A 27,457-nucleotide genomic window follows, 5' to 3' on the forward strand; every position below is an offset into this window, starting at 1 on the left:
GATCGCAGCAGGGGACAGCTTCTCTATTATTGGTTGGTTCCTCTAATCACCACGCCCCCTTAAAGGGCGATAAAGGCGTAGTCTTCCGGCGTAGCCCGGGAAAGTGATTCAGTATTTTATGGAATGTTCCATTTACAATGGAATCGGATAAATTATTTCTTACCAGCCGTGGTGTGTGAATAGCGGATTGAATATTTGTAGTTTAACTCACTTAAAAAAAATTGGCGTAAAGTCTAAAGTAGAAAGTAGAAAATATCCCCACAATTAGAGCAACGTCTGAACTGAATATACAGATATCGCTCATGTATTTACCATTCTAGAAAATTCTCTGTTAGAACGTTAACGTCAAACGAAAACAAAAGGCAGTATTATTTAAGTAATTGAATGGAGATGCAGTTGCAGCTGGTTGGCCAACATGCGGCGCTACCGTGCTGCTTAACACTACCCTAACCAACAGGAGAAGAAGAAGATAAACACGAGCAGTTGAAGAACACAAATAACTAACAGAAGGAGAAGACAATACTAGCGGTAGAAGAAGGTGAAAAACAACCAGCCGTAGAAAAGAGGACACATAACTAGCAGTAGTAGAAGAAGTAGAAGAACCAACACGCCCTGAGATCTTAAGCCGCTGGATGTTTGCATCTCAGTAAGCACTCTTGAATATCAAAATGTTGTTTTGAATTTTGAACCCTGGCATAAGAGAGACGTCTCAAATTTGAAGCTATTAAAGGGAACAGATAATCTTTACCAGAGGGGTGTCAGAGACGGGCGAGTTCTGAGTTTGCTTCCAATCGACCAGCTGGGAGCTAGACAACAACAACACAACCCATGACCTGTTTGACGTCTGGTGACCTCCTTCCGAGACACACAAAGTGAAGCCACACTACGTGAAGTGAGACACAAAACGTTGAGTGAGACACAATACGTGAAGTGAAACACAACGTGGCGTGAGACACGCCAGGTGAAACACAACACAAAGACAAGACTTGTTGACGTGGGAGAACCTCCCGCTGATAGACAGTCCGACCTTCAAAACCCCTCTCCTGCTGCACATTTGGTAAGCCATTTATTTAATTATGGTTTGTCGTTGTTTTTCGTTTGTGACTTTGTAATTCTAATGTGTTTATTTCATTAAAAAACAAAAGTATTTTCATTAAGACTTGTGTGTCGTTTACTAATTGGTGATTGATTGATTGATTGATTATGGTACGTCTTCTGGTGCCTTCTTGTGACACAAGACAATGCAGTTATACAGATATAATACACTGTCTAGACATTGCTGGCTAACTGGTTGTCTGCTATGAAAGGGTGATGGGAAACCTGGGCAGCCGGTTCCAGTCGGCCCCTCCCAGAGCAGAGGGGTTGGTGGAGGGTGTCAGCAGCAGCAGGAAGCTCACCTGTGTGTGTCACAAGAGGAAACGAAACGCCTACTGTGACTGCTGTGACAGTGAACAAGACGATGAGGATGCCTTGTTAGATATACCCCGGAGGTAACGCATGGATAGAGGAGTTCTCTTTACCATCCATACTTGGGGCGTCTGGATGGTAAAGTTGTCGTCCATTGGACAACAACATTGGCAGTTGACTTTGCTGTTATTATTTCGTACTTAATTGATGTGAGAGCAGCAGATTATAACAATCCCGCTTGTCATTATTGTGATTCTTTTTCTAATAGTTCATGTCACTATAAGTGAAGTCATCAAGTAGAATATTATAGGTATAATATATGTTTTAAAGGTTTTACTGAAAAGGCGAACATTTAGTGGCTGGTGCATAGTCAAAAAAATACATATTCATTGTAATGTTTTTTAAAGAGAATCGGCCCATATTATGTTAGATTGTGTTTCTCCTGATATGTTGTTTCTATTCCTAATAATTTAGGAGAACTTATGTAAATTACCAAATGTTTGTATCTTATCATTTTTCAGGAAGAAACTGAAGAGCACATCCAAATACATCTACCAGACCTTGTTTCTGAACGGGGAGAATAGTGACATACGCATATGTGCTCTTGGACAGGCATGGAACCTCCACAAAGTATACCTGTGTCAGGTATAATCAACCAACAAGTTTTTAAAATGGTCCAAGTTTAAAGAGGCATTTTCTAACCGGTAGCTACTCAGAGCACTTTACAATGAGTGCCTCACATTGGCCCATTCAGAGACCCATTCATCAACAAATTGTTACACACATTAATACGCAGACGACGTGTTCAACATGGCAGTCGTATTAAACAACGTTTTTGTTTAATACGACTGCTAGCCGGTCAGGGGCAGTTATCGAGGAGAAGCTACGGATCGATGAGATATAAAAACCAAGTCGCTTTTGTGAAAAAGAAAAACAGTGAATAGTTTTCTCTGGTTTTCATGTGTTCTTTCTCTTCTAGTCAGGGTGTTTCTCTAGCATGTTCAGGGTTCTTTCTGTCTTACAGTCGGGGTATTTCTCCAGCATGTTCAGTGGCTCCTGGAGGGAGTCCAATATGATGGTGATAGAGCTGGAGATCCCTGACCAGAACATCGACACAGAAGGTGAGATAGAGTCTCAAATCAAAGTGATCGTGCTTCAAAATGCATGGTTGACAATAGCACTGACTAACTCTGTGTGTGTGTTCACATGCACGTGTGTGTAGCTCTGCAGGTGGTGTTTGGCTCCTTGTATCGTGACGATGTGCTGATAAAGCCCAGCAGAGTGGTCAGCATCCTGGCTGCTGCTTGCATGCTCCAACTGGTTAGTCATCAGTTATCATTAAAATACACCGAAATGTTGTCGCTCTCACACTCCATTCTGTCTTATTCCATTGGCTGCGCAGTTGTGATGGTAAACAATCACCTCAGTCCCACTCACATTTCCGTAACGTGTGTGTGTGTGTGTGTGTGTGTGTGTGTGTGTGTGTGTGTGTGTGTGTGTGTGTGTGTGTGTGTGTGTGTGTGTGTGTGTGTGTGTGTGTGTGTGTGTGTGTGTGTGTGTGTGTGTGTGTGTGTCGTAAACAGGACGGCCTGATCCAGCAGTGTGGAGAGACCATGAAGGAGAACATCAGTGTGAAGACGGTGTGTGGCTACTACGCATCGGCTAGCATCTACGGCCTGGATTCAGTCATTAAGAAGTACGGAGTCCTGGTTAATGTGTGTTAATATTGTTATCCTTGGGTGTGTCTTCATGATGTGTGTGTGTTTGTCGACTACAGGTGTCATGAGTGGCTACTCAACAATCTGATGACCCACCAGAATGTGGACTTGATGAAAGAGCTTGGGTATGTTCAGTACTTGCATTACATTTAGGGCATTTCAAAGACGATTTTATCCAAAGTATATTTGAAAGGAGAAAATGAAATGACAATATTTCGCTGTTGTTACAGTAAGGATGTTCATAGAATAATTTGCAAACCACTCGCAATAGGTTAACCCATTCCAAAACCATTAATACTTCCCCATTACTCGGTTTTCGTGTCAATCTTTCGTCATTTTTTTAATATTTGGTTCCTAATGTGATGGCCTTCTCCTTCCTGTGCAGGGTGGAGATGATGGAGCAGCTCATCCGGTCGTCAGACTTGTCCGTCATGCAGGTGGAGATGGATGTCTACACGGCTCTTAAGAAGGTACGGGCAGAAACACCTCTGCTGCATCTTGTTTCATCTACAGGGGTGGTAGCTGAGTGTGCTAACTCCTCTCTCATTGGTTTATCCCTTCTGCAGTGGATGTTTCTGCAGCTGAACCCCTCCTGGGAAGGCCCCATCAAGCAGCTGCTGGCTGACGCTGACGCCTGGCTGTGCAAACGCAGAACAGGTGCCTGACTCTATATAAAACCTTATATAATATAGTCCTATCTAATCACAGAACAGGTGTCTGACTCTATATAAAACCTTATATAATATAGTCCTATCTAAACACAGAACAGGTGTCTGACTCTATAAGACCTTATATAATATAGTCCTATCTAAACACAGAACAGGTGTCTGACTCTATAAGACCTTATATAATATAGTCCTATCTAAACACAGAACAGGTGCCTGACTCTATATGTAGGGGATAATGCCAGACGAGGTATCCATTATCAGGAATTAATGGGCGACGCAGAGAACTTTAATTCCTGATAATGGACACCTCGAAGGGCATTATTCTGCTTATACCAAGGTCACTTGCATAGAAAATAAATTAAGACCATTCATTTATATTTTCATGCTTTTACAATCCAAATATAAAGTTTTTCACAAGCCATAACTTTGGTTTCCTGGTAACGCCTGAGGGTTTGACCAGTACCTGGAACATTCATTACCCTCCCGTAAGGTTCTTATACAACGGAAACGTTGTGTATTCCTCCAATAAATAGGACGGACCATAGCTACGACTTGGCAACGGCAAGTATTCTAGTCTGCTCAGCTATGAGCCAGAGAGCTAACGTTATGTATTGTACATATTTATAATTCGAAATTAGTCCCAGCCTTTATACCACAGATACTCTAGTGCCTATAGCATATAACCCCGTTTTCGTATTAGTTTAATTCATTTTTCAAAATTGACCATCTCTAGTTTTGAAGACTGAATCACCGCGCCATTTGCTTCAATGGGAATCGCGACGGTCTATACTTTCAACATAAAGTTTACATCTTTTCTAATTTGAAATTCGTCCCAGCCTTTATACCACAGATACTATAGGGTCTAAAGCGTATAACCGCGTTTTCTGATTACAGTTTAATGCATTTTTCACAATTTACCAGCTCTCGTTTTGACGGCTGAACAGACAATTTGATTGGAATTACTTAGCAGGTGTCCGCATATCAGGGGATAATGCACACCCTGCAGCCAATCAGAATCGAGTATTCCCCAAGACCATGGTATAAAACCTTACATAATACAGTCCTCTAGGAGTTCATTAGTTGCTCGAACTTGGGTGATTTTAAAATGTAATAGATCGATCGTCATTCCTGTTCTGAACACCTAAAACAAGCAAGCAAATGCAAGACTTGTTGCTGGCATTTCTCAACAATGCTTGTCATGTAGAGCAATTCAAATAATTAGAGGATCCGATGTTCCCGTGAGAATGGCCCTGACGCGAATCTGAAGCTCCTCCCTCCGCCCGTCTCCTCAGACCTGTGTGAGCGAGAGCCGTTCCTGGACACGGAGGACGGGGCCGCCTTCCCCTCCGTCTTCAAACACATCCGACTGCAGTACATCATCAACGACCTGGCGTCCGCACGCATCCTGGAGCGAGACAACATACTACCTGCCGGTGAGTGCTGCTGCGGTTTCACCTGTCACACGATGCGCTAGGAAAGGTTGTTTTATCTTCACCCAGATGCTGCATCCTCTCCCACAGGAGTTTAGCCGGGGATTTGGGTTGTTGGGTCTGAGGAGCCAATGGGTGATTATTGAGCATGATGGGAAAACTCTGAGATGACCCCTGTCCATCCTCTGGCCATCCTGTCCTCTTCTTTCCCTCCCCTGTCCACCTGTCCATCCTCTGGCCATCCTTCACATCAGACTGGCTGTCCTCCATGTATAAGAACCAGTGGTTTGCGATGCTCCGCACAGAGTTCGACAACGACAACGGGTAAGTCAGCCGCTGATGGAGACTTCAAGACTGTCTCTATATATCACTGCTGTATTAAAGGAAAAAAAAACTCTAAACCAAGGTAATCTGCATGAAAAGTTAAGTAGTTGGTACATAGTGCTATGGATGTATCCTGGACCGAATCTTTACTCGAATCCCCAACTTTTTAAAACCTAGGTTGAGATGTTAATACAGGCTCAAATTGCCCCTTTTTATTGGGTGTTTTGATGACGGGGTAATGTCAATCTAAGAAAAAATTTGATAGATAAAATCTGCTCTTGGATATTTCGATGAAACATTTTCAAGAAAGAATAAATGAACACAAAGTTTACGAAAATACTGATTTCACAGGAGCATACATTTGTCGTTTTTGAGGTTTGCGCCGTAGTATCAAAGAATACAGTTATTTTAAAGTCTCACTGTGTTTGCATGTACTGGGTGTAGTCCACAAGACGCCAACAAAGAGGACTTTGAGATGAGCAGTATGAGGTGTGGGCGGAAACTTGCAAAGGATGGAGATGTGAGTTTTAATCGCTTCCCTTGTTTCCTTCCGACATGGATATCATTTATGCAACTATAGGAAGGATACATCCCTCTGTGACATGTTTTGGTTCTTTAAAGTTGATATTGAATACTCGACTGTGTGATCACTGATATGTTGTGGTTATTTAACGTTTGTTTGATGCATCCCTCTGTAATAGGTTGGGGTTACTTAATGTTTAATGGGTAGTACATACCTCTGTGATATGTCATGGATATTTCACATTTATCGGATAAATCCCTCTGTGATGTGTCATGGTTATTTAAAGTTATTAGATCCTGTCATCCATCATGTTAATGAGTCGTTTTCAACAGTACTGCTGGCGGTGGACAGGCTTCAACTTTGGTTTTGACCTCCTGGTGACCTACACCAACCGGTTCATCGTGTTCAAGAGGAACACCCTGAGTCAGCCATGTGGGGGCGCCGTCAGCCTGCAACCTCGCAGACATCTGGCCTACAGGTGGGTCGCGTGTGGATAAAAAAGAAGAGCTTGTTCAAATGAAACACAGCTGCACCAGGGGGTCGTTTAGGTATGTGTACCACTAGTGTCAGGGGGCCACTGCTAGTGTGAGGAGGGACACTAGTGTCAGGGGGCCACTGCTAGTGTGAGGGGGACACTTGTGACGGCCTTACCACCATGGACACGCCCAATCTCGTCTGATCCCGGAAGCTAAGCATGGTCAGGCCTGGTTAGTACTTGGATGGGAGACCGCCTGGGAATACCAGGTGCTGTTAGTGGTCGGGTGGTGGCCAATAGGTGGCACTCTTCCCTCTGGCCTTAACATCGATCCCGATGCCCCAGCGCAGTGACGGGTAGAGTTGTGACGTTCGCGAACGAACCAAATCTATTTAACGGCTCTTTAACATGAACGATGGGAACCGAGTCGCAGTGGTGAGCCGTTCTTTTTCCTTTTAGTTCTTTTCTTTTTTTTATAACTCTGTCACGTTCACAGCATGCGCACACAAGCTCCTCCTCCTACACCACTGAGACGGAGAGCATGCAAAGTGCACTCGTGGTGGTATGTTGATATGCAAATTTCACATGTCAGTCAGAAGCGGGAACACGCGTTTGTTTGTTTCACGTGATTGCGTCCGCGGCGGAGGCGCAGTACTGCAACTATGAGCCAAAGAAAGCGCAGCAGCATCTTTCTAAAAATATTATTTACTAAGATTTGCACTAATGTTACAAAGGACAGTTCAGGAGTCCTCTGCAGTGTTATACTTGAAAGAAACTTGTTTTGTAAAAGGTTTTCTATTTTAATGTATTTTTTGTTAATTATATTTTTGCATGGAAGTTCATTGTTCATTGCCTGCTTAGTTTTTATTGTGCTACAATTAAAAAGGTGTTAAATGATGAACAAATGAAAAGAGCTGTATTTACACTACGACACATTGTATACAAAGATCCAAAATAGTGATCTCAGTGTCAAAGCAGAGGGATATAGCACCACCTTGTGGAATGTTTACAATTAATGCAGATCAGACATTAAAATCTAGTCCACACATGTTAAATTAAATTATAATCAATATTTAAAATATATCGAACTCAGATATCCGATGTCTAATTCTGAATAATTCTGATCCAAATCTTACCCTATCATTCCTCCCAGTGATTATTTCTCAGATAAAAAGGGTTACCACTAGGCTAGCTTTATAAAAATAAATTAATGAGCCAGTCTTTTGAACAGCTCTTTGAAAAGAACGACTCCTAAAGATCCGGCTCCCTTCAAAGAGCCATAACTCCCATCTCTAGTGACGGGGACACTGCTGTGGAAGGCGCCGTCCTTCGGAGGAGGAGTAAAACCTAAGTCCTGACTCACTGAGGTCATAAAAGATCCCAGGGCACTTATCACAAAGAGTAGGGGTTTCCCCGGTGTCCTGGCCCAACCAGGCTCTTTCAATCTGGCCCCCTAATCATCCCCCTGTATAATTGGCTGACTCATTAATTACTTCACTCTCAACCTCAAGCTGGTGTGTGGTGAGCGTTCTGGCGCAGATTGGCTGCCATGCATCACCCAAGTGGGTGCTACACACTGTTGGTGGTTAGTGAGGTCCCCCCTTCACCGTAAAGCGTCTTGGAAAAGTGTCTAGAAAAGCACTATATAAATTCAATCCATTATTATTATTATTATTATTACTAGTGTCAGGGGGCCACTGCTAGTGTGAGGGGGACACTAGTGTCAGGGGGCCACTGCTAGTGTGAGGGGGCCACTAGTGTCAGGGGGCCACTGCTAGTGTGAGGGGGACACTAGTGTCAGGGGGCCACTGCTAGTGTGAGGGGGACACTAGTGTCAGGGGGCCACTGCTAGTGTGAGGGGGACACTAGTGTCAGGGGGCCACTGCTAGTGTGAGGGGGACACTAGTGTCAGGGGGCCACTGCTAGTGTGAGGGGGACACTAGTGTCAGGGGGCCACTGCTAGTGTGAGGGGGACACTAGTGTCAGGGGGCCACTGCTAGTGTGAGGGGGACACTAGTGTCAGGGGGCCACTGCTAGTGTGAGGGGGACACTAGTGTCAGGGGGCCACTGCTAGTGTGAGGGGGACACTAGTGTCAGGGGGCCACTGCTAGTGTGAGGGGGACACTAGTGTCAGGGGGCCACTGCTACTGTCGGGTTCGGGACACTGCTGGTGTAAGGGGGAAACACATTTCAGGAGGACACCATTATTGTCTGAATCCATCTATTGTCACTTCTTCTCCTGCTAGGTTACGACTGGCCTCCTTTGACAGCAACGGAAAGCTGGTGTGCAGTCGGTCAACGGGTCACCAGCTCCTTACTCTAGAGAAAGACCAGGTAAGTCCTAGTTTCAGGCCAGGTCAGTCCTATTGTCACTCTGGAGAAAGACCAAGTGAGACCTAGCCCCACTCTGTATACAGACCCTGTCAGTGTTAGTCTCAGTCTGGAGATGACCTGGTCAGTCCTGGTCTCACTCTGTATAAGACCAAGTCGATGCTAGTCTCGCTCTGGAGAAAGACCAGGTCAGCCTATCCTCACTCTAGGGACCAGGTCAGTCCTAGCCTTGGGAGACCATCCTGACCTCACAAGGTCACATTCTGGTCCACTCTGCAGATCAGCCTTCATATGGACAATATACTATATAATAGGAAACCATGTAAGAACAAAAGTTGGAAAATTGGATCTCAAAACATGTGTGAAAGACTGGACATTTCAGATATTAACTGTAGATATTTGATGGTGGGGAAGTGGATTTTAAGGCAGGTATGCAAAGCAGCGCAAACATGGCTTAAGGCCCTAGCAACGTGAAGCCTGGTTGACCATCCTCCACCTCCTTCAGGAGTACGTGGTGATGAACCTGGACAGCCGGCTGCTGTCCTTCCCGCTGTACGTGTGCTGTAACTTCCTGTACACCTCGTCCCAGTCGGACCCTCGGACGGACGCGTCCACGGAGCCGGAGGGCAGCACGCGCAGCGTATGTTGACCCCAGAGACCGCCCCCAACCCCCTGGGCAACACCAGCAACCCACCAGTCCCCGGTGAAGCCCCCAACCCCCTGGGCAACACCAGCAACCCACCAGTCCCCGGTGAAGCCCCCAACCCCCTGGGCAACACCAGCAACCCACCAGTCCCCGGTGAAGCCTCCAACCCCCTGGGCAACACCAGCAACCCACCAGTCCCCGGTGAAGCCCCCAACCCCCTGGGCAACACCAGCAACCCACCAGTCCCCGGTGAAGCCTCCGACTTTTGTTAATCTCTTGTTACCCCCCCCATTGGCCCTCAACCCGCCCACTCATCGGACCACCCTGTCTTTCTGGACAATCTCTGAGCGTTGACGTTCCCCGACGCCGGGGGACTGAGCGGTCGGGGCGTTCTCGTCATCATTCAGATGTCTACGTGCAATCCAGGTGGTGTTTACAACAGTTTTTACTTTGATCCAAGACGCCTTTTTTGTATTGTCCTTGTTTTTTTTAAATTATATTTATACTATTTGTTTTTATGTTTTGCTTTTATTTAAAGATATACATCTGCCATTATCGGCTCTGCCAACTGAGCTGTGGTGCTTTTAATAGATCCTTTTCCAGCATATCCCATTCATTTCCTGCTTTTGTTTATCTGTTCTTATTCCTTATTTTTCCCTCCCTTATCAGACATAGTATTACCATTTTGGTTTTTATTTTCTTCATCCCTTATTGGACATCATATCTACTGACGTGGGCCTTCCATCGACGCCTCGCTGTATATAACATCATTGATACAACGCTGCTTCAAGATCCACCATCTACCCAATTATTCAGTTTCATAATCTATGGTTTGAGTCATGACCACACGGGGCAGAGCTCTCTCCGAGGCCTTCAACACTGGACCAGCAAATAAAGCATTGAGAGCCAATCGATGACGGCCTGGTTCATGTTTTCTGAACCTCTGATCAAAGTTTTGAGGGTTTGAAGCGTTGAGGGCAATGGCAGATGCAGCTTATTTATATTTTTTGAGGGGGTGGTAAGGGTGCGATTTTCACTATTGTCTTCCACGTTTTGTTTCAAAGCATGTGTACCCATTGGGATGGTTACGTATCGGGTGAATTCTCCTGGTGGTCAGCGGTGGGGGACTCTTATTTTGAAGCACATTGTTTTGCACACATGTTTTTTGTATTACTTTATTTAAGTTGCTCTGTCACCGATGTCTGGCCACTTTACGGAGAGATGTTCCAGTCGTTTTCAAAAAGATTTACATTTACATTTTCAAGGTCCTGAGAGACTGTTTATCATTGTGATATCTATTGTCTTTCCCTGTTAATAAATTCATGATCGTTCATGCACTATATACTAATACGTCTACGGGACCTCGTAGTTTGTCACCAGGCTTCACGTTACTTACTTCACACTGGAACTTGAATTTGGTGTTCTTGTTGGGTTGTTCTGACACATGCTCTGCTACATGAAGTAGGGTTTCATGCTGACAATAGGAACAAGATTAGGCCACTGATTGTGTTCCTGTGCATTCGTTCACCAGTTACTCTGGGGAACTGTTAATATTACTGCTTACTAAGTTTCTTATTACATTAGTATGTTTTTGTACCTTTTGATATTGACAATGAACATATACCGTCATATAAGCTTATTAAACTGATTGTTTCATCCAGAGCTCAATTGCTATTGAGTCATTTATTTCCTGGCAATGATTTTATCCACTTATACAACAAGATATTGGGGGTATATTATATTAGGGTCAATGTTTTGATTAAAAGCCATTTGTACAGCAGAGTAAAGAACTATGGTATATGCCACAATTTAAAGAAAAGTTTTAAGAGTAATGGTTTATTCGTTGTCATTAAAAAGCACTACACTACCCACAATCCTAAGGTGTTACACGGCGTCTTTGGTGAAGCTTGCTGTTACCATGAAAACAATTACCGCCGGCGCGAAAGCCCAGTCGTCGATTACGGCTACCACTGAACTTGATCGTTTACCATAAATATCATCGTTTACCTATCTGACATGATGCGGTTTTTTTGAGAGGAATACTTGAGTGTCAAATGGGTGAAAACCACTAAAAGTCAGGACTGTAGTGTTTGTGACTGCCAGCTTCAAAGAGAAGATATACAGGTTGTGGTGAGTTTAGCAGGCGGGCTAGCTAGGTAGCTGACATTATTTGTATTAAAGGTCCCATGGCATGCCACCAGGTGTGGTGAGATTAGCCGGTACAAGCCGTTTCGGAAATCTGCCCCTTATGACATCACAGGTGGGCGTGTCCACCTAGATGTGTGCTGGATAGATCAGTCTACCAGCCTACCCAGTGGACTGTAGTAAACGTTGCTCAACTATCCGTCACACATCTAGGTGGACATGACCACCTGTGATGTCATAAGGGGCAGATTTCCAAAACGGCTTGTAGCAGCTAATCACACCACGCCTGGTGGCATGCCATGGCATCTTTATTCATTTCATGTCAATAAAAATATATGATATAGCAGTGCTATATAGTAATTTGGGTAGGATAAAGGTTAGGAATACATTGTGTTGAATGAATACAGACTGAATTCACATGTATTAAAAACCAGTAACATTATTCCCTTTATAACCATACACCGTGTCCTGTGCCGCGTTTCCACTGCAGGGTGCGGTACGGTTCGGTTCGCAAAGGTGCGGTACTGATTGCGTTTCCACCGCCAAAAGTGGGCGTGACCCGGACTGAGCCGTAATCGTTTTGCCCTCGTCTTCAGTACTCCTCCGTTGGGGTACCGAGACGCCTGAAAGGGTGCCGGAAAATTCGAGCTACACACCCCCTCCGTTGATTGGTCGACAGAATCGTCACTTCCGGGCGACGTGGGGATAAAAACAAACAAACAGTAGCCTCGAGTGTCACGGTCTCTCCCACCAGATCCTAGCTGCCACTAGTTTCATTCTGTGTCAGTCTGGTCTGTCCCTGTTTGTTGTTGTCTCAGTGTTTCATGTGCGGGGGCGTGGTCTTCGCATTCCAGCACAGTTCCCCGACCCAGCCTCGTTGATCACCCGCACCTGACAGTCATCTGCAATCAGGATCACCAGGATATCTACCCCAGTCTTCCAGCCATTCGTCGCCAGATCGTCGTTTGTACTTACCCTGTTGAGTAGCTTCCTGATTCTATTCCTAGTTCTTGTTTGCTCGTGTTCAAGTCTGTGCATTCCTAATCCTTCTTTCTCTCTACCAGTCATCACCATCACAACCATACCACAACCCTGCTCTACTGCCGGATTTCCATCTTCGTCGAATCGTCGTGCGTGATTGTCGGTTCGCCTGCCATTCGATCGCCTACCGGCGATCGACATCCGGCCTACCACAAAGGGTACTGTCGGCGGTGGAAACGCGACCTCGGAACTGAGCTGGGCTATACCGCCCCCTCCCTACCGGACTGAGGCGAACCGTACCGCACCCTGCAGTGGAAACGCGGCATTAGAAACCACACTCGATGGAAGCCGTTGGAACCACGATTCATGGAAGCGTGAGTTGTGATGCACTAAGGAACGACGCACTGTACCAATTAACACAATTACTTTATTAAAATTAAATGCATTCAGTTGATGAACCAAAAAAAAAAAAAGCCTAAAGTGTCCATGGTAGAATATAACCAGCTCTGAAGTTTTTTTATGTAAATACTTTTAATTCCAATATCAGAGTTGTGGTGAAACTTTTCAGTGTACTATATTTCCTGGTGTAACAGTGGTTCTCAAAGTCAGCGGGATTTTTAAAATCACTTTTACATTTCAAAAGTCAAATAAAAGAGTGCCATACTACAGGTTTGGGGAATGTTGCCAAAGTGGTAACGACAGTATACGGGTTCCATTGATTATAATTCTTTCTTTTAAGGGCCAGGTTCATCTCTTGTGTGCCTGGGGAACCTTCGGGGGAGGGAAAGACAAGCAGAAGCATGATTTTAGAGGAATAGCTTGATCTCATGTCAGATGTTTATGTACTGGCTTGGTCTGCAATGTCGGCACTGTTTAAAAGCTATACGAGGCGCTTGTAGGATTATGAACTAAAAATGAATCGAATTAAAAATAACCTACAATATAAATCAGCAGGCGATCCTTGTTTAAGTCATGAGTGAATCTGTGCAAAAGTGGGATTATGCCTGACCGTGAATTGTTCACAAGAACGCACGTCAAAGTTCTTATTTCTGACCTAGCTCATACTTCTCGTCCTACAGAGATTTCAGACATAACTAGTAACAACCTCATTGTCCCCTTCCATCTGCGGCTCTGTCCTGCCCAGTATGTCCTGCTCTGCCAGGGGGCTGGTCCTCTGGAAATAAACAAGATAATAATAAAAATCATTACATGTCATCCTCATTCCCCCAGTATTTATATTGGTGTATTAAAAAGAAAAGGGAGAAGGGTCTGTGGGCAAGTATGGGAATTGAACATATCAATAAGGATATTGTCCAAAACTGGATGAAAAAATACATTATTACCTCAGCTTCACCATCTGCAACAATTTCATTTGTGCCTGCAAAAACAAACGAGGCTTTTAAAAACATAAGGTGACGAATAAAATGTACATGCTAAAGGTTTTTCAAAAAGGAAAGTGAGCTTTTGACCACATCCCTGTTCCTCACCTGATGCTGCCCTATCAATGGGACTCTTCCTCCAGGCCGAGAGGTTCATGCGTGGAATGCTAGAGCAGTGGACCAGGCGGTTTGTAGCGGAGAGAAGGCTGAAGGGGTCCTGGGGGATGCTGGAGATGCCTGTGTTGTCACAGATTATCCTGGTCAGGGAGGCGTCACGCAGCGCCGTCCTCTGGCCGGGGGTGAACACGCCCGGGTTCTCGTACCACATCCTGTCCACGGAAAACAGAACTAAGTGTTCATGAGATGGATCGTGTCTTGGTAAGGGGGGCTACGGGGGTTGGGTTGGACTGGGGGTCCATGATTTTCACATACAGACACCTACCCCCCTACCTGCTCCTCAATCACCTGCATCTTAACTGAACTCAAACTTGCATCCATCACCTTACAAAGGTGAACTAGATCCAACCAGGTCCCCCTTATTTCTGTTTCGCACCCCAACGTCAGTCTGTCAAGTCAGTCTGTCAAGTCAGTCTGTCCAGTCCATACCTTTCTGCATGCGTACCTGTCTCCCTGACGGATTTCCTTGAACTGGTTGGAGATGAGGCAGGAGAACAGAGGGCCAACACGGCCTCCCTGGACGAAGGGTTCTGCAATGCCTCCCAGCCATACATCGATGTTGCTGGGTGTTCCGTACAGCTTCAGGAGCCTGGTCGCCAGGCCCTCGTTGTTCAGTACCTGAGCCAGCTCTGCCTGATTGCTTGGCTCGGACAGCCCACAGTGCTTACGCCACTCGTTGTAGCCTAGTGTGTTGAGAAATACAGGTTAATTTCCATCAACACATCAAGAAGAAGAGAAGAAGAAAGATTCTATTGTATGCTGCAGCTGTTGCTAGTCTCTTGTAAAAAATACATTTTCATTTTCATTGAGGACGACCTGGTTTAAAAAAGGTTAACAAAATCAAGCGAGCAAGGAGGCATGGAAAGGAGAGGCTTTTAGGGAATAGGTACCAGGGATGCCGTGGTCCCGGCCCCTCTGCATGTTGATCGACCCCAAGTCCAGAGCTAGGTGCTGGACAAATTGAAATAGCCTCTCTCGCACCGCGTCTACCAACAGGTTGTCCTGAGTGCCCAGTTTGGCAGGACTGCCCGCCAGACCTCGGATCAGGGAGTCGATACCGCCTGTAACCAACCAACAACAATGTGAAGAAAACGTACTTGTTTGAAATTCATGTTTCTTACAAGCACTTTGTGTCATCTCCGCTCACCTTCGAATACGAGCCTCCAGGGGCTGAAGAATGCCTTGAAAAGCGGCACGGTGGGGAAGCGGGCATCCTCCCGGTAGTTGTCGTCCAGGCGCGATAGGACGGGCTGGAGGGCCACGTGGCCGAAGCGGTAGGCGGCAGTGGCAAACACGTTGGCGATGCTGGGGTCCACGTTGGGGTTGTACCCCACGTAGCGGCCCAGCTTTCCAGACATGGCTTCGTCCCCCACGATGTGGGGCAGGTAGTCCCTGAACACAAACACCTGAGGAGGGACACATGTTGAGGTGGAAGAGGAGGTACACACGTTGAAGAGGAAGAGGAGGAGGAGGAGAAACATGTGTTGGGGAAGAGAAGGAGGAGGGGGAACAAGTGAGGTGAAGGCGGAGGAGGGTCCCATGTTGTGGAGGAGGAGGGACCTATATTGAGGAAGAAGAGTAGGAGGGCCATATGTTGAGGACGGAGAGGTACACATGTTGAGGAGGAGGAAGGACCTGTATTGAGGAGTAAGAGGAGGAGAGCCATATGTTGAGGAGGGAGAGGTACACACGTTGAGGAGGAGGGACCTGTATTGAGGAGTAAGAGGAGGAGAGCCATATGTTGAGGAGGGAGAGGTACACACGTTGAGGAGGAGCGGGGGTGAAGAGGAGGAGGCATAGGGTACGTGTTGAGGAGAAGAGGTGCGGTCAGCAGAGAATGTATCGCAGTTGTAAGCAGGAGTGAGTGTGGAGGAGATGGATCAAGAGGTGCAGGTTGGGGGGTTTACCTGACTGTACGCGCCCATGATTTTACGAGCCTCTTGGTAGAGGGTCTCACTGTCCCACTGCGGGTTTATCCTCTTCAGTTCACGTGCCAGACGGTTGTGTTCTCGCATGAACAAGGTGTGGAGGGACGTCAGGGCAATGTTCTCATCGACACGGACGTCACCTAGACACACAACGCAAGCAATTTGAATCGTTTTGAGACAGCACTAGTCGGAGTCTACAAACTAGATATGTAGATAGATAGAGATAGAAATATTAAGATATAAAGAAACATAGATAAAGACAGAGATAAGTATATAAAAAGATAGAAATAGAGATAGATAGAAAGATGGACATAGAGATATATAGAGAGATATATATACAACAATTTCCATAAATGCGCTAACCTGCAAGGAAACAGGGCACCTCCTCGGCAGTGCTGTTGTTTGTGGACTTCCTGCGTGTAGCGCACATGTTAGCCTGCAGGGGGCTAAAGGGCAGCAGCTCTCTTCCGTTGTCCATGTACTTATCGTTGACGCGCAGGAGGCCCACATCGCTCGTGAGGTCGCGGAGGTCCTTTGCCAGTTGATCCTCCGAGCCGTACACCTGGCCCATGTCTAAAAACGCTGTCAGGGCATTGATCTGCTCCCGCTTGTTCGCCACGCCGCCAAAATTGTAGGCTGAATATCCAGTTCCACAAACGGCTGACGACCGAAAGACGGGGATGCAGCTGTTCGCTCCAGTGGGCAAACGAGGGTCGCCAGGGGGGATCTGTGTTGGAGAATGCAGATGGCTACGGTGAGATGTAGACCACAGCGTCACTGTCTCAACATAAAGGTTGTACTACACAAAAGCTCAAAAGGGAACCAAGTCAGTGACCATACCGAAATGGGGAAGCAGGGCTCGGAGCGCTCGCAGCTTTCGTCACAATTGAGGCCATTGCTGAAGGAGCGGATGCTGGGGGATACGGGGGTGAAGGTGATGTCGTGGTCGATCCACTGTCCGAACAGGACCACCATGCTCGAAAATTCCCTGTCATTGACCACGCCCTCGTCCGTCGTCGCAAGAATGCGATTGGACACGTCTCTGACCTAAGGAAAACGTAATCCGTTAGGTATAAGTGTGTATTCGTCGCATGTGGGTTTTACCGTCACAAAATGCCACTTGGGCTGAGGATGACATACCAGAGGGAGAACGAAGTTGTTGAAGCTATGGTCACTTTCCCAGCCTTTTGGCATTGATTTTCCGTCTTCGTACTGGGCGGGGAGCCACCGCTTGAAGGGGATGTTGGAGGCCCCCAGGCGAGGGTTCTTCCTGGTAACAGCAGGTTAAAACACTTTTACTTTGAAACTTCACCTCCTCCCTCCATGGAAGTTTACACATTTCACATATGGTTGGGGGATGGTTTAAGATCTGTACTGATCTGACACATGTTGGCCGCGTAAACGTCTAGCTTTCACAATCTCAATCTTTTTTAATCCATTTTGTCAACACATTGTTGGTGCTATACAAGTGCATTTGCATATTTTTTAATTGCATTTTTTCTAAATAAACATAGAATGTGAAACAACCATCCATTGTCTATACTAAAAAAAGGATAGGAACAAAAGATGGTCATTGTCACTCTTACAGGTTGTTGCAGACACTGGTGGCGGTCCTGTACTTGTCCAGGTTCTGAATGGTGCGACAGGGTGGATTGCTGACCATGGCTGCACATCCAGAGATCTTCGAGAGAACCTCCAGGTCTTCACGAGGAAGCAGATCTGGAGAACAGCAGACATAGGTTCAGGAAGGGGGGTGTGTGTGTGTGTGTGTGTGTGTGTGTGTGTGTGTGTGTGTGTGTGTGTGTGTGTGTGTGTGTGTGTGTGTGTGTGTGTGTGTGTGTGTGTGTGTGTGTGTGTGTGTGTGTGTGTGTGTGTGTGTGTGTGTGTGTGTGAGCTTGAGTAGTGATTGGAGTGAGAGTGTGTGTGCATGCACAAAGCTCATGTGTGTCGATTTGCACGTACGTGTGCATGCATGATGTGGCGGTTTTAGGCACGGGCGAACCAGGCAGCCGCCCGGGGCGCCATCTTTGTGGGGGGCGCCAAATCACATGGGGTGCGCCACGAGCAGTTCAAAAAAAAAATAAGCGCTGCGTAGCGGTTTTCAATGAAGTACAAAACATTGTGTGGGGAATTGGTGTTTTGGCGCCCCCTCTGGCTGCAGGCGCACACCTGCTCGTTGAGAAGGTGCCGTGCACAGAATGATACAACCCCCCCCCCCCCCCCCCCCCGGGCGTATTATATTATTCCCCACGCGTAGATATTAACTGCGAGCGCGAAAATGATCTCTGCGCGCGCGCAAATAACCTCTGCGCGCGCAAAACTATGGCAAGCCGAGTGTGCCACAATTCGACTTCAATTAAACGCGTTCTGAAACGCCAGCACGCGTGCCCAGAACGCGTTTTGGTTTTCCAGAACGCGTTCCGGCGTTTCAGCGCGCGCGCCCAGAACGCGTTCCGGCGTTTCAGCGCGCGCGCCCAGCGTTTCAGCGCGCGCGCCCAGAACGCGTTCTGGCATTTCAGCGCGCGCGCCAAGAACGCATTCCGGCATTTCCGCGCGCGCGCTCAGAACGCATATTAGCATATTAACAGCACGCGTGCTGTTAATATGCTAATGCGCTCCTCCCCTCAATTTTCTCAGCCAATAGATTTGAGCCGTTTTCCCCTAATCATATGCTAGGGCAAACACACAGACAACATCAGTCGAGACCAGTGGGGTGTTCCACAAAGCCGGTTTTATCACATAACCGGGTAAGTTAACCCAGGGTTTGCTGTAACCCTAGGTTTTCCGTTCCAAAAGGATCACGGTATGTTAGTTGCTATAGCAACATATGCTCTGAATCAAACCTGGTCGGACCAGAGGGGTGTTCCACGAACGGAGGTTTAACAAACACTGAGTTAACGCTGAACTCTAGGTTGATTGACCCTGTGCCGACCAACCCAGAGTTTTCGGTTCCACAGCAGCGGTTATGCATTAGTTCAATCAACTCGGGGTTGGTTAACACAGGGTTGTGCGCGTCCACGCCAAACTTAAAAAGACGTGATGTATGGATCATGGAAACCCTGATCGATATGGCGAAACGGGCCGCTTATTTCAATGAAATGGAACTCCAGGTTCTCCTGGAGAGCTATGACGAGGAGAAGGACATTATCACAAGAAAAGGGAACGCTAAAACCTCTGGAACCCGGAGAACCAAAGCCTGGCAGCGGATCGCTGACCGCGTAAATGCGTTAGTTACACGTCAAAAGCATGATCCTTAATATTTGAGCCATGAATATATAAATATCCCAGTTAAGCATTCTTAAAGATCCTACCACATAACCCCTTTCTTCTAAAACAACATGTAGGCCTACTCCGATTGCTTCCAAGCGGTCAGAGGATCAAGTATAAAAATGCAGTATAAAAAACATACAAACTGGTAAGCTTTTCCCACCATCGTATTGGTATAAATTTAAATAAGCCATTTTTTTAAGCCAATCGTGAAAAGGCCGACAGTCGGCAGACTGGATCTGGCCCTCAAATTGTCTTGACCCCGGTGGAGGAGCTGTTAATAAACATAAATTCAGGGCGCCCTGGCATGGAGGGGGTAGCCTACCTGGAGGTACCTACCACCTCAGAGAGTCATGGGCCATACACACTGGTTTAATGTAGGTTTTTGTGTTTTCTTGTATTTTAGATTTTTTTTGCCTTCGAAGTAACACATGCAAACCGTGTGCTTGCCACAGCGCATACTAGGCCTATTCCAAATGTTTCTTTTTTTGGTAACTGGGTAGAAAACCTAAAAGTGACAATTCATCAACTTCACAGATCAAGATGGATCAGTGCTTGTAATGAAGCCGCCGGCTACGATCGAACATTCTCCAGTGGATGCAAGTCCGTTAGGACTATTTTATACTTTATGTTGTAAATGCCTCTCGGCATAGTACTCAGACAATATTGCTCTTTGTATGATAGGAGGCCGATACAAATCTTGGATGGGTCATCTGAAACGACTGTGATGTGCTCAGCATCTCCAGCATTATAGCCTAGATAAAACTACCATTTGAAAAAAACGGAGGGCTACGCAAATAGTCTGGAGTGAACTGAGGCCAGGTCCTCGATTGGTAGTGTTGGCTATGCAAGGCTATTTAAATATATTAAAGATTTGCGCGAGAATCTATATCTCTCCACTCCAGCAAAAAGTCATCCAATATGCCAAGATGTCGAGCCGTGGTCTTATCAATCGCTCCCGGTGGATTGCACGTATAATTTGCGCTCTGATATCAGCAGTTCACTCATCAAAAGGGCATGCCATTGTGAACACATGAAATCTGCGGTGAACGCCGGTTGAAATACCCAAAACCGGGTTATGTTTCAAACTTAACCTGCGCAAAACCTGGTCCGACCAGGTTTGATTCAGAGCATATGTTGCTATAGCAACTAACATACCGTGATCCTTTTGGAACGGAAAACCTAGGGTTACAGCAAACCCTGGGTTAACTTACCCGGTTATGTGATAAAACCGGCTTTGTGGAACACCCCACTGGTCTCGACTGATGTTGTCTGTGTGTTTGCCCTAGCATATGATTAGGGGAAAACGGCTCAAATCTATTGGCTGAGAAAATTGAGGGGAGGAGCGCATTAGCATATTAACAGCACGCGTGCTGTTAATATGCTAATATGCGTTCTGAGCGCGCGCGCGGAAATGCCGGAATGCGTTCTTGGCGCGCGCGCTGAAATGCCAGAACGCGTTCTGGGCGCGCGCGCTGAAACGCTGGGCGCGCGCGCTGAAACGCCGGAACGCGTTCTGGGCGCGCGCGCTGAAACGCCGGAACGCGTTCTGGAAAACCAAAACGCGTTCTGGGCACGCGTGCTGGCGTTTCAGAACGCGTTTAATTGAAGTCGAATTGTGGCACACTCGGCTTGCCATACAAAACAGCCTCTCGCGCACGCAAATTACCTCAGCGCGCGCAAAACTATGAAGGTATTATTGTAGCAAAAGTCTTTAGCACCTGTAACTGCAGAATTTGAATGCGTACACTAAAGTCACAGTAAATTTGAAGTCGTATATATTTATTTTGCATGTGTACTCTAAAGTCACAAATGTGTAACAGTACATTTGTAGTCGTAAAAAAAATATAAATATTTTTTATACCATTGTAAACACAAAATAGGGTCTACGAGTACGCTAATCTGTGTTACAGGTGCACAAATCCTTTTGCTACAATTATTGCAGCGCAGTTGGTGCAAAACACATTCGCACACCCGTGTTTCATAATCTGAGAACATGCCCAAAAGGTGTGCATTCGTAAACCCAAATTTGAACAAATGCATCAGAAGTTGCACATCTGTGAACGCTATGTTAATTCAGCATTTTAATGAGCGAGCACAAAACCATTTTACAACTGCTCGAATCTGCTCCTGCAAGTCTCAGCTGTGGGGTTTTTTGCAGGTTGTTTTGCAACACCCCTAGGTGGTAAATGTGTAGCAAAAGTATTCGTATCCGTAGATGACAGAGCGTCCGTGAGCGGGACAAAATAGTCCCGCCCATAATTTCCTAATCCAATGAAAATCGCCGGCAGGGATGCATTTCTCAAATTACAGTGACGGCTGGTGGTGATTTTGGGTGGGTGGGCTAAAGAATGCATTACATTTATCAATACTTCACAAGGTGACGCCATGAGGTCACCTTTATATCTCTGTTCATAACTTTCATATAATGTGAATGATTTTTAAACAAGATTAAGGTGTAGAGAAAGGCATTTCTTTATTTGAAGCACAATTATAAATAAAAAGAAAAATAAGGTGTTTAAAGTGCTTCACTGAGCTGAAATTGAACATTTCGAACTAAACCATTAAGCAAAATAAAACTTTTTTTGTGCTTAAAGTATTACACAATTAAAATGTTGACTGGTCTCCCTTTGCGCAAAATGCGGCTGTAGACGATCACACACTCTTTGGTAGAGACGTCTGTGTCGCCGTCAATCATGAAGGACATGTAGGCCTATGTGGCGTTTCCGACGTCCGCAGCTGTCTTTTGCTTTAAGGTGTCGCCCATTAGGCCTACTGCAATGAATTGTGCACATGCCATCTCATTGCTATAGGCCTACGTCGGGTTGATGTTTAATCCATTTCTCTTCATGAGAATAATTTCGGATTTAAATTGAGAATGGCAACTCCTCTTTGGCAATGTTGTATGCAACATTAAATGAGATCATTTCCGATTCCTTAGAGAACCTTATTGTTACTGCCTGTCGCTGAAATGCAGCTTGGAGAGGGGCCACTATCTCTACACACTTGTCACGTCATGTTGGGTTATTTAGACAGCTTTTTAAATGTTTCGATACGAAACGTAGTTGACCCGCTTACAAATGCACTATTACCGGCCATATTCTGACCGCACTCCTGACAGTAAATCTGTACATCGTTTGGTTGATGTGTCCCCAATCTTTTCACTTCCAATTTTTCCTCCAAAGACATTAAAGAAAACCGATTAGAAAGTAAATAATCCACTTCATTCATTTTCATGCTAACGCCCGCCATACTGCACTTGCGCTACTGTGCTGTGATTAGTCGAAGGACACTGTACTGTAGCTACTGTGCTAGGTCAGCCTTTGGGCTAAACTAATTTAGCCCAAATGGGAAGCATATGAAGGGGGCGTGTCAGGGCACCTGTCAATCAAACGTCAATGGAAGCTTACGCTACTGCGCTTGGGCTGAATACATTTAGCCCATTCACAGGAAAAAAAACGAAGATATATATATCCTGGGTTTTTCTGTCACTTTTTGGTGCTGTTGCTCCTTTAGGTTCTACCAAAATTTAAAACAATATGTTCTAAGAATTTAATAATATATTTTCACTGTAAGAGGGCTTAGCCCTGTTAGCCCATTTATACCAGCCGTCCCTGACTGGGACCCATCGCGTGCCAGCCATGGAGCTATAAAGATCGCAGCATTCTTAGCGCGGTACGTTTCTTTCTGGAGAAGTGAAGAGGGCGTCTTACTGAACGGAGGTGGGTATCCTACATTATGTAAAATGAAATGACTTAGTTCAAGGGAATTCTCCCCAAAGTATTGCATTAACATTTCTGAATTTATGTTATGGCGACCATTACAATACATTCAAGGACATTTGCGGCATGTTAATGAAATACTTTGGGGGGAATTCACTTGAACTAAGTCATTTCATTTAACATAATGTAGGATACCCATCTCCGTTCAGTAGGACGCCCTCTTCACTTCTCCAGAAATAAACGTATCCCGTGCTGAGTATGCTGCGATCTTTATAGCTCCATGGCTGGCACGGGGTGGGTCCCAGACAGTGTAATTTGAGAAATGCATCCCTGCCGGCGATTTTCATTGGATTAGGAAATTATGGGCGGGACTATTTTGTCCCGCTCACGGACGCTCTGTCATCTACGGATACGAATACTTTTGCTACACATTTACCACCTAGGGGTGTTGCAAAACAACCTGCAAAAAACCCCACAGCTGAGACTTGCAGGAGCAGATTCGAGCAGTTGTAAAATGGTTTTGTGCTCGCTCATTAAAATGCTGAATTAACATAGCGTTCACAGATGTGCAACTTCTGATGCATTTGTTCAAATTTGGGTTTACGAATGCACACCTTTTGGGCATGTTCTCAGATTATGAAACACGGGTGTGCGAATGTGTTTTGCACCAACTGCGCTGCAATAATTGTAGCAAAAGGATTTGTGCACCTGTAACACAGATTAGCGTACTCGTAGACCCTATTTTGTGTTTACAATGGTATAAAAAATATTTATATTTTTTTTACGACTACAAATGTACTGTTACACATTTGTGACTTTAGAGTACACATGCAAAATAAATATATACGACTTCAAATTTACTGTGACTTTAGTGTACGCATTCAAATTCTGCAGTTACAGGTGCTAAAGACTTTTGCTACAATAATACCTTCATACAAAACAGCCTCTCGCGCGTAACAGCCTCTCGCGAAAGATGTTTTTACGCTCGCTCGAATTTAATTTTGGCACTATGGGGGAGGGAACCAAGGCAGGGCGGGCTTTCCTATGATTGGCCGTTTCTGAAGCGCGATATTTGATTGACAGCCCTCCTCAGCCCTCCTCTCATTCAATTCTGAATTGTACAGTAAATGGCTGAAACGATAGTTACGTATTGTAACTCCAGATTCTATGAGTATAGGCGCAGCCTTTTAAGTGTCGGCCTCATTGTCCTTTAAATAGCTGAAGAAAAGCTGTTTATTGGGAGCAGAACGTCTGCCGGCGCCCGACTATATCTGCGAAATGCGGACGTCGTTGAGGCACGCCGCACGCGGACGTAATTGAGGCCTACGCTGTTGGTGGTCGGGGATTACACATTTTTCAGTGCTACGGCTCACGCCTAGGGATAACCCAATAGCGATAGCCTTAAAAGGCTGCGCCTATACTCATAGAATCTAGAGTTACAATACGTAACTATCGTTTCAGCCATTTACTGTACAATTCAGAATTGAATGAGAGGAAGGCTGAGGAGGGCTGTCAATCAAATATCGCGCTTCAGAAACGGCCAATCATAGGAAAGCCCACCCTGCCTTGGTTCCCTCCCCCATAGTGCCAAAATTAAATTCGAGCGAGCGTAAAAACATCTTTCGCAAGAGGCTGTTACGCGCGAGAGGCTGTTTTGCGCTCGCTGAGGTCATTTGCGCGCGCGAGACGCTGTTTTGTGCGCACAGAGGTAATTTGCGCGCGCGCAGAGATCACTTGCGCGCTCGCAGTTAATATCTACGCGTGTGGAATAATCTAATACGCCCGAATGCATCTTTTATCACATTAGTGAATTATGGCACTAATGTGTCGCCATACCCCCCCCCCCCCTCCTTGGAGGAAGTCTTGCCCGGGGCGTAACTGGACGTAGAACCGCCACACATTAAAATCATGTATGAACGCAGCTGGAGTCACCAACACCTCTCCACCACTTTACCTGCCCTCAATAAATCGCTTGTATGCTCAACAACAACAACAACAACAACAACAACAACAGAGCCGCGTGCGCCTTACCTGTGGTGTTGAGCGAGCGTTTGTGCACGCGATGGACACGCTCGTGCAGCAGGCGCAGCGTCTGGTCCATGTAGTCTGCCGAGCGCACGGCCGAGCGGGAGGCTCCACGCGGTTGCTTCATGAGGCGCAGGATGTCCCCCGGAGAGACGACGTCTCGACGAACCCTGCTCAGACTCCTTGAAGGGACCGGACGCGGAATGGACGGGGAAAGGGGGAGGCATGTTATGGTAGGCCTACGATGGGAACCATCATTACGGTAGTATGTTTATATATACGACCGTATTAACATGATCATCATCATTCTAGTGCGAGGAGAAAAACAAGTAGATTGTACGATGGTAAGAATAACAGTAATAACATGATGATGCTCATCGTAATATGAAGAAGAAGAATCATAAAATTAGTATATGAAGCGAATAGGCTCTTATTATTAATGGTTCATTATGAAAGTGAAACCGGTATCCAATGGTAATTTTTTCAATTTTCAAATTTCAATTTTTCAAATATTTTTTTGATATGTTTATAATTGAATAAGACAAAAGGAAAAGACTTTCATGCATATAGCCTAGTGGAGGTTTCCTGTTACAGTATCCTTTTCTGTAAGGTGATGTTAACTCTGTTTAATTCTCGTTAAGAAAGAATAAGATTCAGAACATCAAACTCACTCTTCTCGCGAGTACTTGTAAGCATCATCCACAAGTTTTTTGGCCTCTTCAAAGCACTCCACAAGATAGGGACGACCCAAACCTTCAAATACAAGAGCATTGATCAAATAAACCATAAGAAGGACCTTCAAAAACAAGAGGATGAATCAAATAAACAATAAGATAGACCTTCAGATACGAGAGCATTAATAAAATAAGCCATAAGATAGCCTTCAGATAGAAGAGCACTAATAAAATAAACCATAGACCTTCAAATACAAGGGCACAAATCAAATAAACCATAAGATAAGGATGACCTTCTTCTACAACATCATTAATAAAATAAACAAACAAAATACTTCAACTTGAACAGAAGAAAAATGAAAAACATTACGGAAAATAAAAACATTAGCACCAAAATGTATTAAAAACATTTGTTGTTTTTTAAAGGTAATAATTGTAAGCTTACTTAATGGGTTTGAATGGGCCTGCGTCACGCAGAAGCCCAGCGTTACGATGCAGACAAGCAGGTTCATCTATATGTGAACAAATCAAACAAACATCAGCCATTAACACAATGCACATGAAAGACAATAATGATACACACCAGCTATGTCCCACTTAGGAAAGAAGTCCTCTTACCTCTGCAGGTAAAGCTGAAAGTACAGTGAGAACAATGTAAAGGATGTGTGAAGATTGTCCCTCTGTCAGCCTCTTTATAGAGTCTAAGGCCCCACCCACAGTGTTGATGATTTCAGGTGAGGTAAATATTTCAGTAAATCCTATACTTCCTACTTCCTTCTTCTAGGTGACTTAGATGAACTAACTCTTATCACTCAGCTAATCATTTTCTTGCGCAACAAAAGACATAGAGAGTTGCATCCACCAACTAATGTCATATCTATTATATTGGCAGCATATTCTTTTTTTTTCAGATTGAATAAAACCTTCAACATACAACAGGAGTTAGCCACACTTAATATTGAACAATAATTGTAGGTGTAAAAATGTCCTCGAACATTAACTGTCTGTTCTCTCAGGTTGTCTGGCCTACAACAAACATTGCATTTCTGGCACACCCAGTCTCAAGGAAATACGTGACACTATCACGTCATTTAATCTATTGATTCGTGATCTGGGACACGTAATTCCAATTTGCCAAAAAGCACAAATTTCTAACAATATGGCAGCTTTTGGCCACCCGTTTCTACTTTCACCTTTGATTCTGAGAAATTGTGACAACTCAAATTGTGACAACACATTTAATGCAGGTGCGCTGATCTGTAGGCAAACCGCGACGGAAAAAAAGGTAGCTGCTTCATCTCTTCTTTTTTTAGAATGAGTTTGAAATTTGTGCTTTTGACACGAAAAAATTTAAATTACGTGTCCCAGATCACGAATGAATAGATTAAATGACGTGACAGTGTCACGTATTTCCATGAGACTGGGTTGTCTGGCAATAAGGAAAGAAAATCTTTTTTCTTGAATGGTTAAAAAATTAAGATGTTAAGAATATATAGCCTCAAAAAACCTTTAATCCCCCATTCTCTAATCATCTTTAAGGGAATTGGGTCAGTTAAACTCAGGAGGTAGAGTGTCGAGGCCTCCCTTAAACTTGTTTCGTTGTAAGTCGCTTTGAATCAAAGCACCTGTCAAATGCC

The 27,457-nt window shown here is 45.2% G+C and overlaps 2 protein-coding genes and 1 pseudogene across 4 annotated transcripts; 2 read left to right on the forward strand and 1 right to left on the reverse strand.

Moving 5' to 3' along the window:
* Positions 1 to 127: 127 nt before the first annotated feature.
* gmcl1 (germ cell-less, spermatogenesis associated) lies at positions 128 to 11,184 on the forward strand. Of its 3 annotated transcripts, XR_009525380.1 has the most exons (18): positions 128 to 646; positions 800 to 1,057; positions 1,308 to 1,490; positions 1,929 to 2,052; positions 2,432 to 2,528; positions 2,630 to 2,727; positions 2,991 to 3,103; positions 3,185 to 3,250; positions 3,511 to 3,595; positions 3,692 to 3,782; positions 5,086 to 5,226; positions 5,478 to 5,547; positions 5,992 to 6,067; positions 6,403 to 6,548; positions 8,792 to 8,879; positions 9,382 to 9,536; positions 9,729 to 9,953; positions 10,061 to 11,184. XR_009525380.1 is itself a non-coding variant. In XM_060050314.1 (17 exons), the coding sequence occupies exons 3-16, from the start codon at positions 1,312 to 1,314 to the stop codon at positions 9,523 to 9,525; spliced, it is 1,518 nt and encodes a 505-aa protein (XP_059906297.1). In that variant the 5' UTR covers positions 128 to 646; positions 800 to 1,057; positions 1,308 to 1,311; the 3' UTR covers positions 9,526 to 9,536; positions 9,729 to 11,184. The 3 variants fall into 3 exon arrangements, 2 of the variants coding, with proteins under 2 accessions (XP_059906297.1, XP_059906298.1); XM_060050314.1 differs by having other exon boundaries at positions 9,729 to 11,184; XM_060050315.1 differs by lacking the exon at positions 128 to 646 and having other exon boundaries at positions 879 to 908; positions 978 to 1,057; positions 9,729 to 11,184.
* LOC132456677 (5S ribosomal RNA) lies at positions 6,708 to 6,826 on the forward strand (annotated as a pseudogene).
* A 1,871-nt stretch (positions 11,185 to 13,055) lies between the features above and the next one.
* Positions 13,056 to 26,520, reverse strand: LOC132456115 (eosinophil peroxidase-like). Its single transcript, XM_060050317.1, has 16 exons — positions 26,439 to 26,520; positions 26,266 to 26,332; positions 25,818 to 25,899; positions 25,153 to 25,328; positions 17,719 to 17,851; positions 17,273 to 17,402; positions 16,973 to 17,179; positions 16,496 to 16,859; positions 16,112 to 16,272; positions 15,352 to 15,610; positions 15,095 to 15,265; positions 14,650 to 14,887; positions 14,136 to 14,356; positions 13,992 to 14,026; positions 13,754 to 13,822; positions 13,056 to 13,419 (listed from the first exon to the last, which is right to left on the reverse strand). Exons 2-16 carry the CDS (start codon positions 26,330 to 26,332, stop codon positions 13,396 to 13,398), a joined length of 2,337 nt encoding a protein of 778 aa, XP_059906300.1. The 5' UTR covers positions 26,439 to 26,520; the 3' UTR covers positions 13,056 to 13,395.
* Positions 26,521 to 27,457: the final 937 nt, after the last annotated feature.

The sequence above is a fragment of the Gadus macrocephalus genome, chromosome 4 (genome assembly GCF_031168955.1).
Source record: "Gadus macrocephalus chromosome 4, ASM3116895v1".
Classification (NCBI taxonomy): domain Eukaryota; kingdom Metazoa; phylum Chordata; class Actinopteri; order Gadiformes; family Gadidae; genus Gadus; species Gadus macrocephalus.

Coding starts and splice junctions, on each gene's coding strand:
- LOC132456115 (XM_060050317.1), bottom strand. CDS start 26,332: ATGAACCTGCTTGTCTGCATCGTAACGCTGGGCTTCTGCGTGACGCAG. Junction 17,403..17,718: donor ACCAGTGTCTGCAACAACCT/GTAAGAGTGACA, acceptor TGCTGTTACCAG/GAAGAACCCTCGCCTGGGGG. Junction 17,180..17,272: donor ACAACTTCGTTCTCCCTCTG/GTATGTCATCCT, acceptor CGTTTTCCTTAG/GTCAGAGACGTGTCCAATCG.
- gmcl1 (XM_060050314.1), top strand. CDS start 1,312: ATGGGAAACCTGGGCAGCCGGTTCCAGTCGGCCCCTCCCAGAGCAGAG. Junction 3,251..3,510: donor GACTTGATGAAAGAGCTTGG/GTATGTTCAGTA, acceptor CTTCCTGTGCAG/GGTGGAGATGATGGAGCAGC. Junction 3,596..3,691: donor TCTACACGGCTCTTAAGAAG/GTACGGGCAGAA, acceptor TCCCTTCTGCAG/TGGATGTTTCTGCAGCTGAA.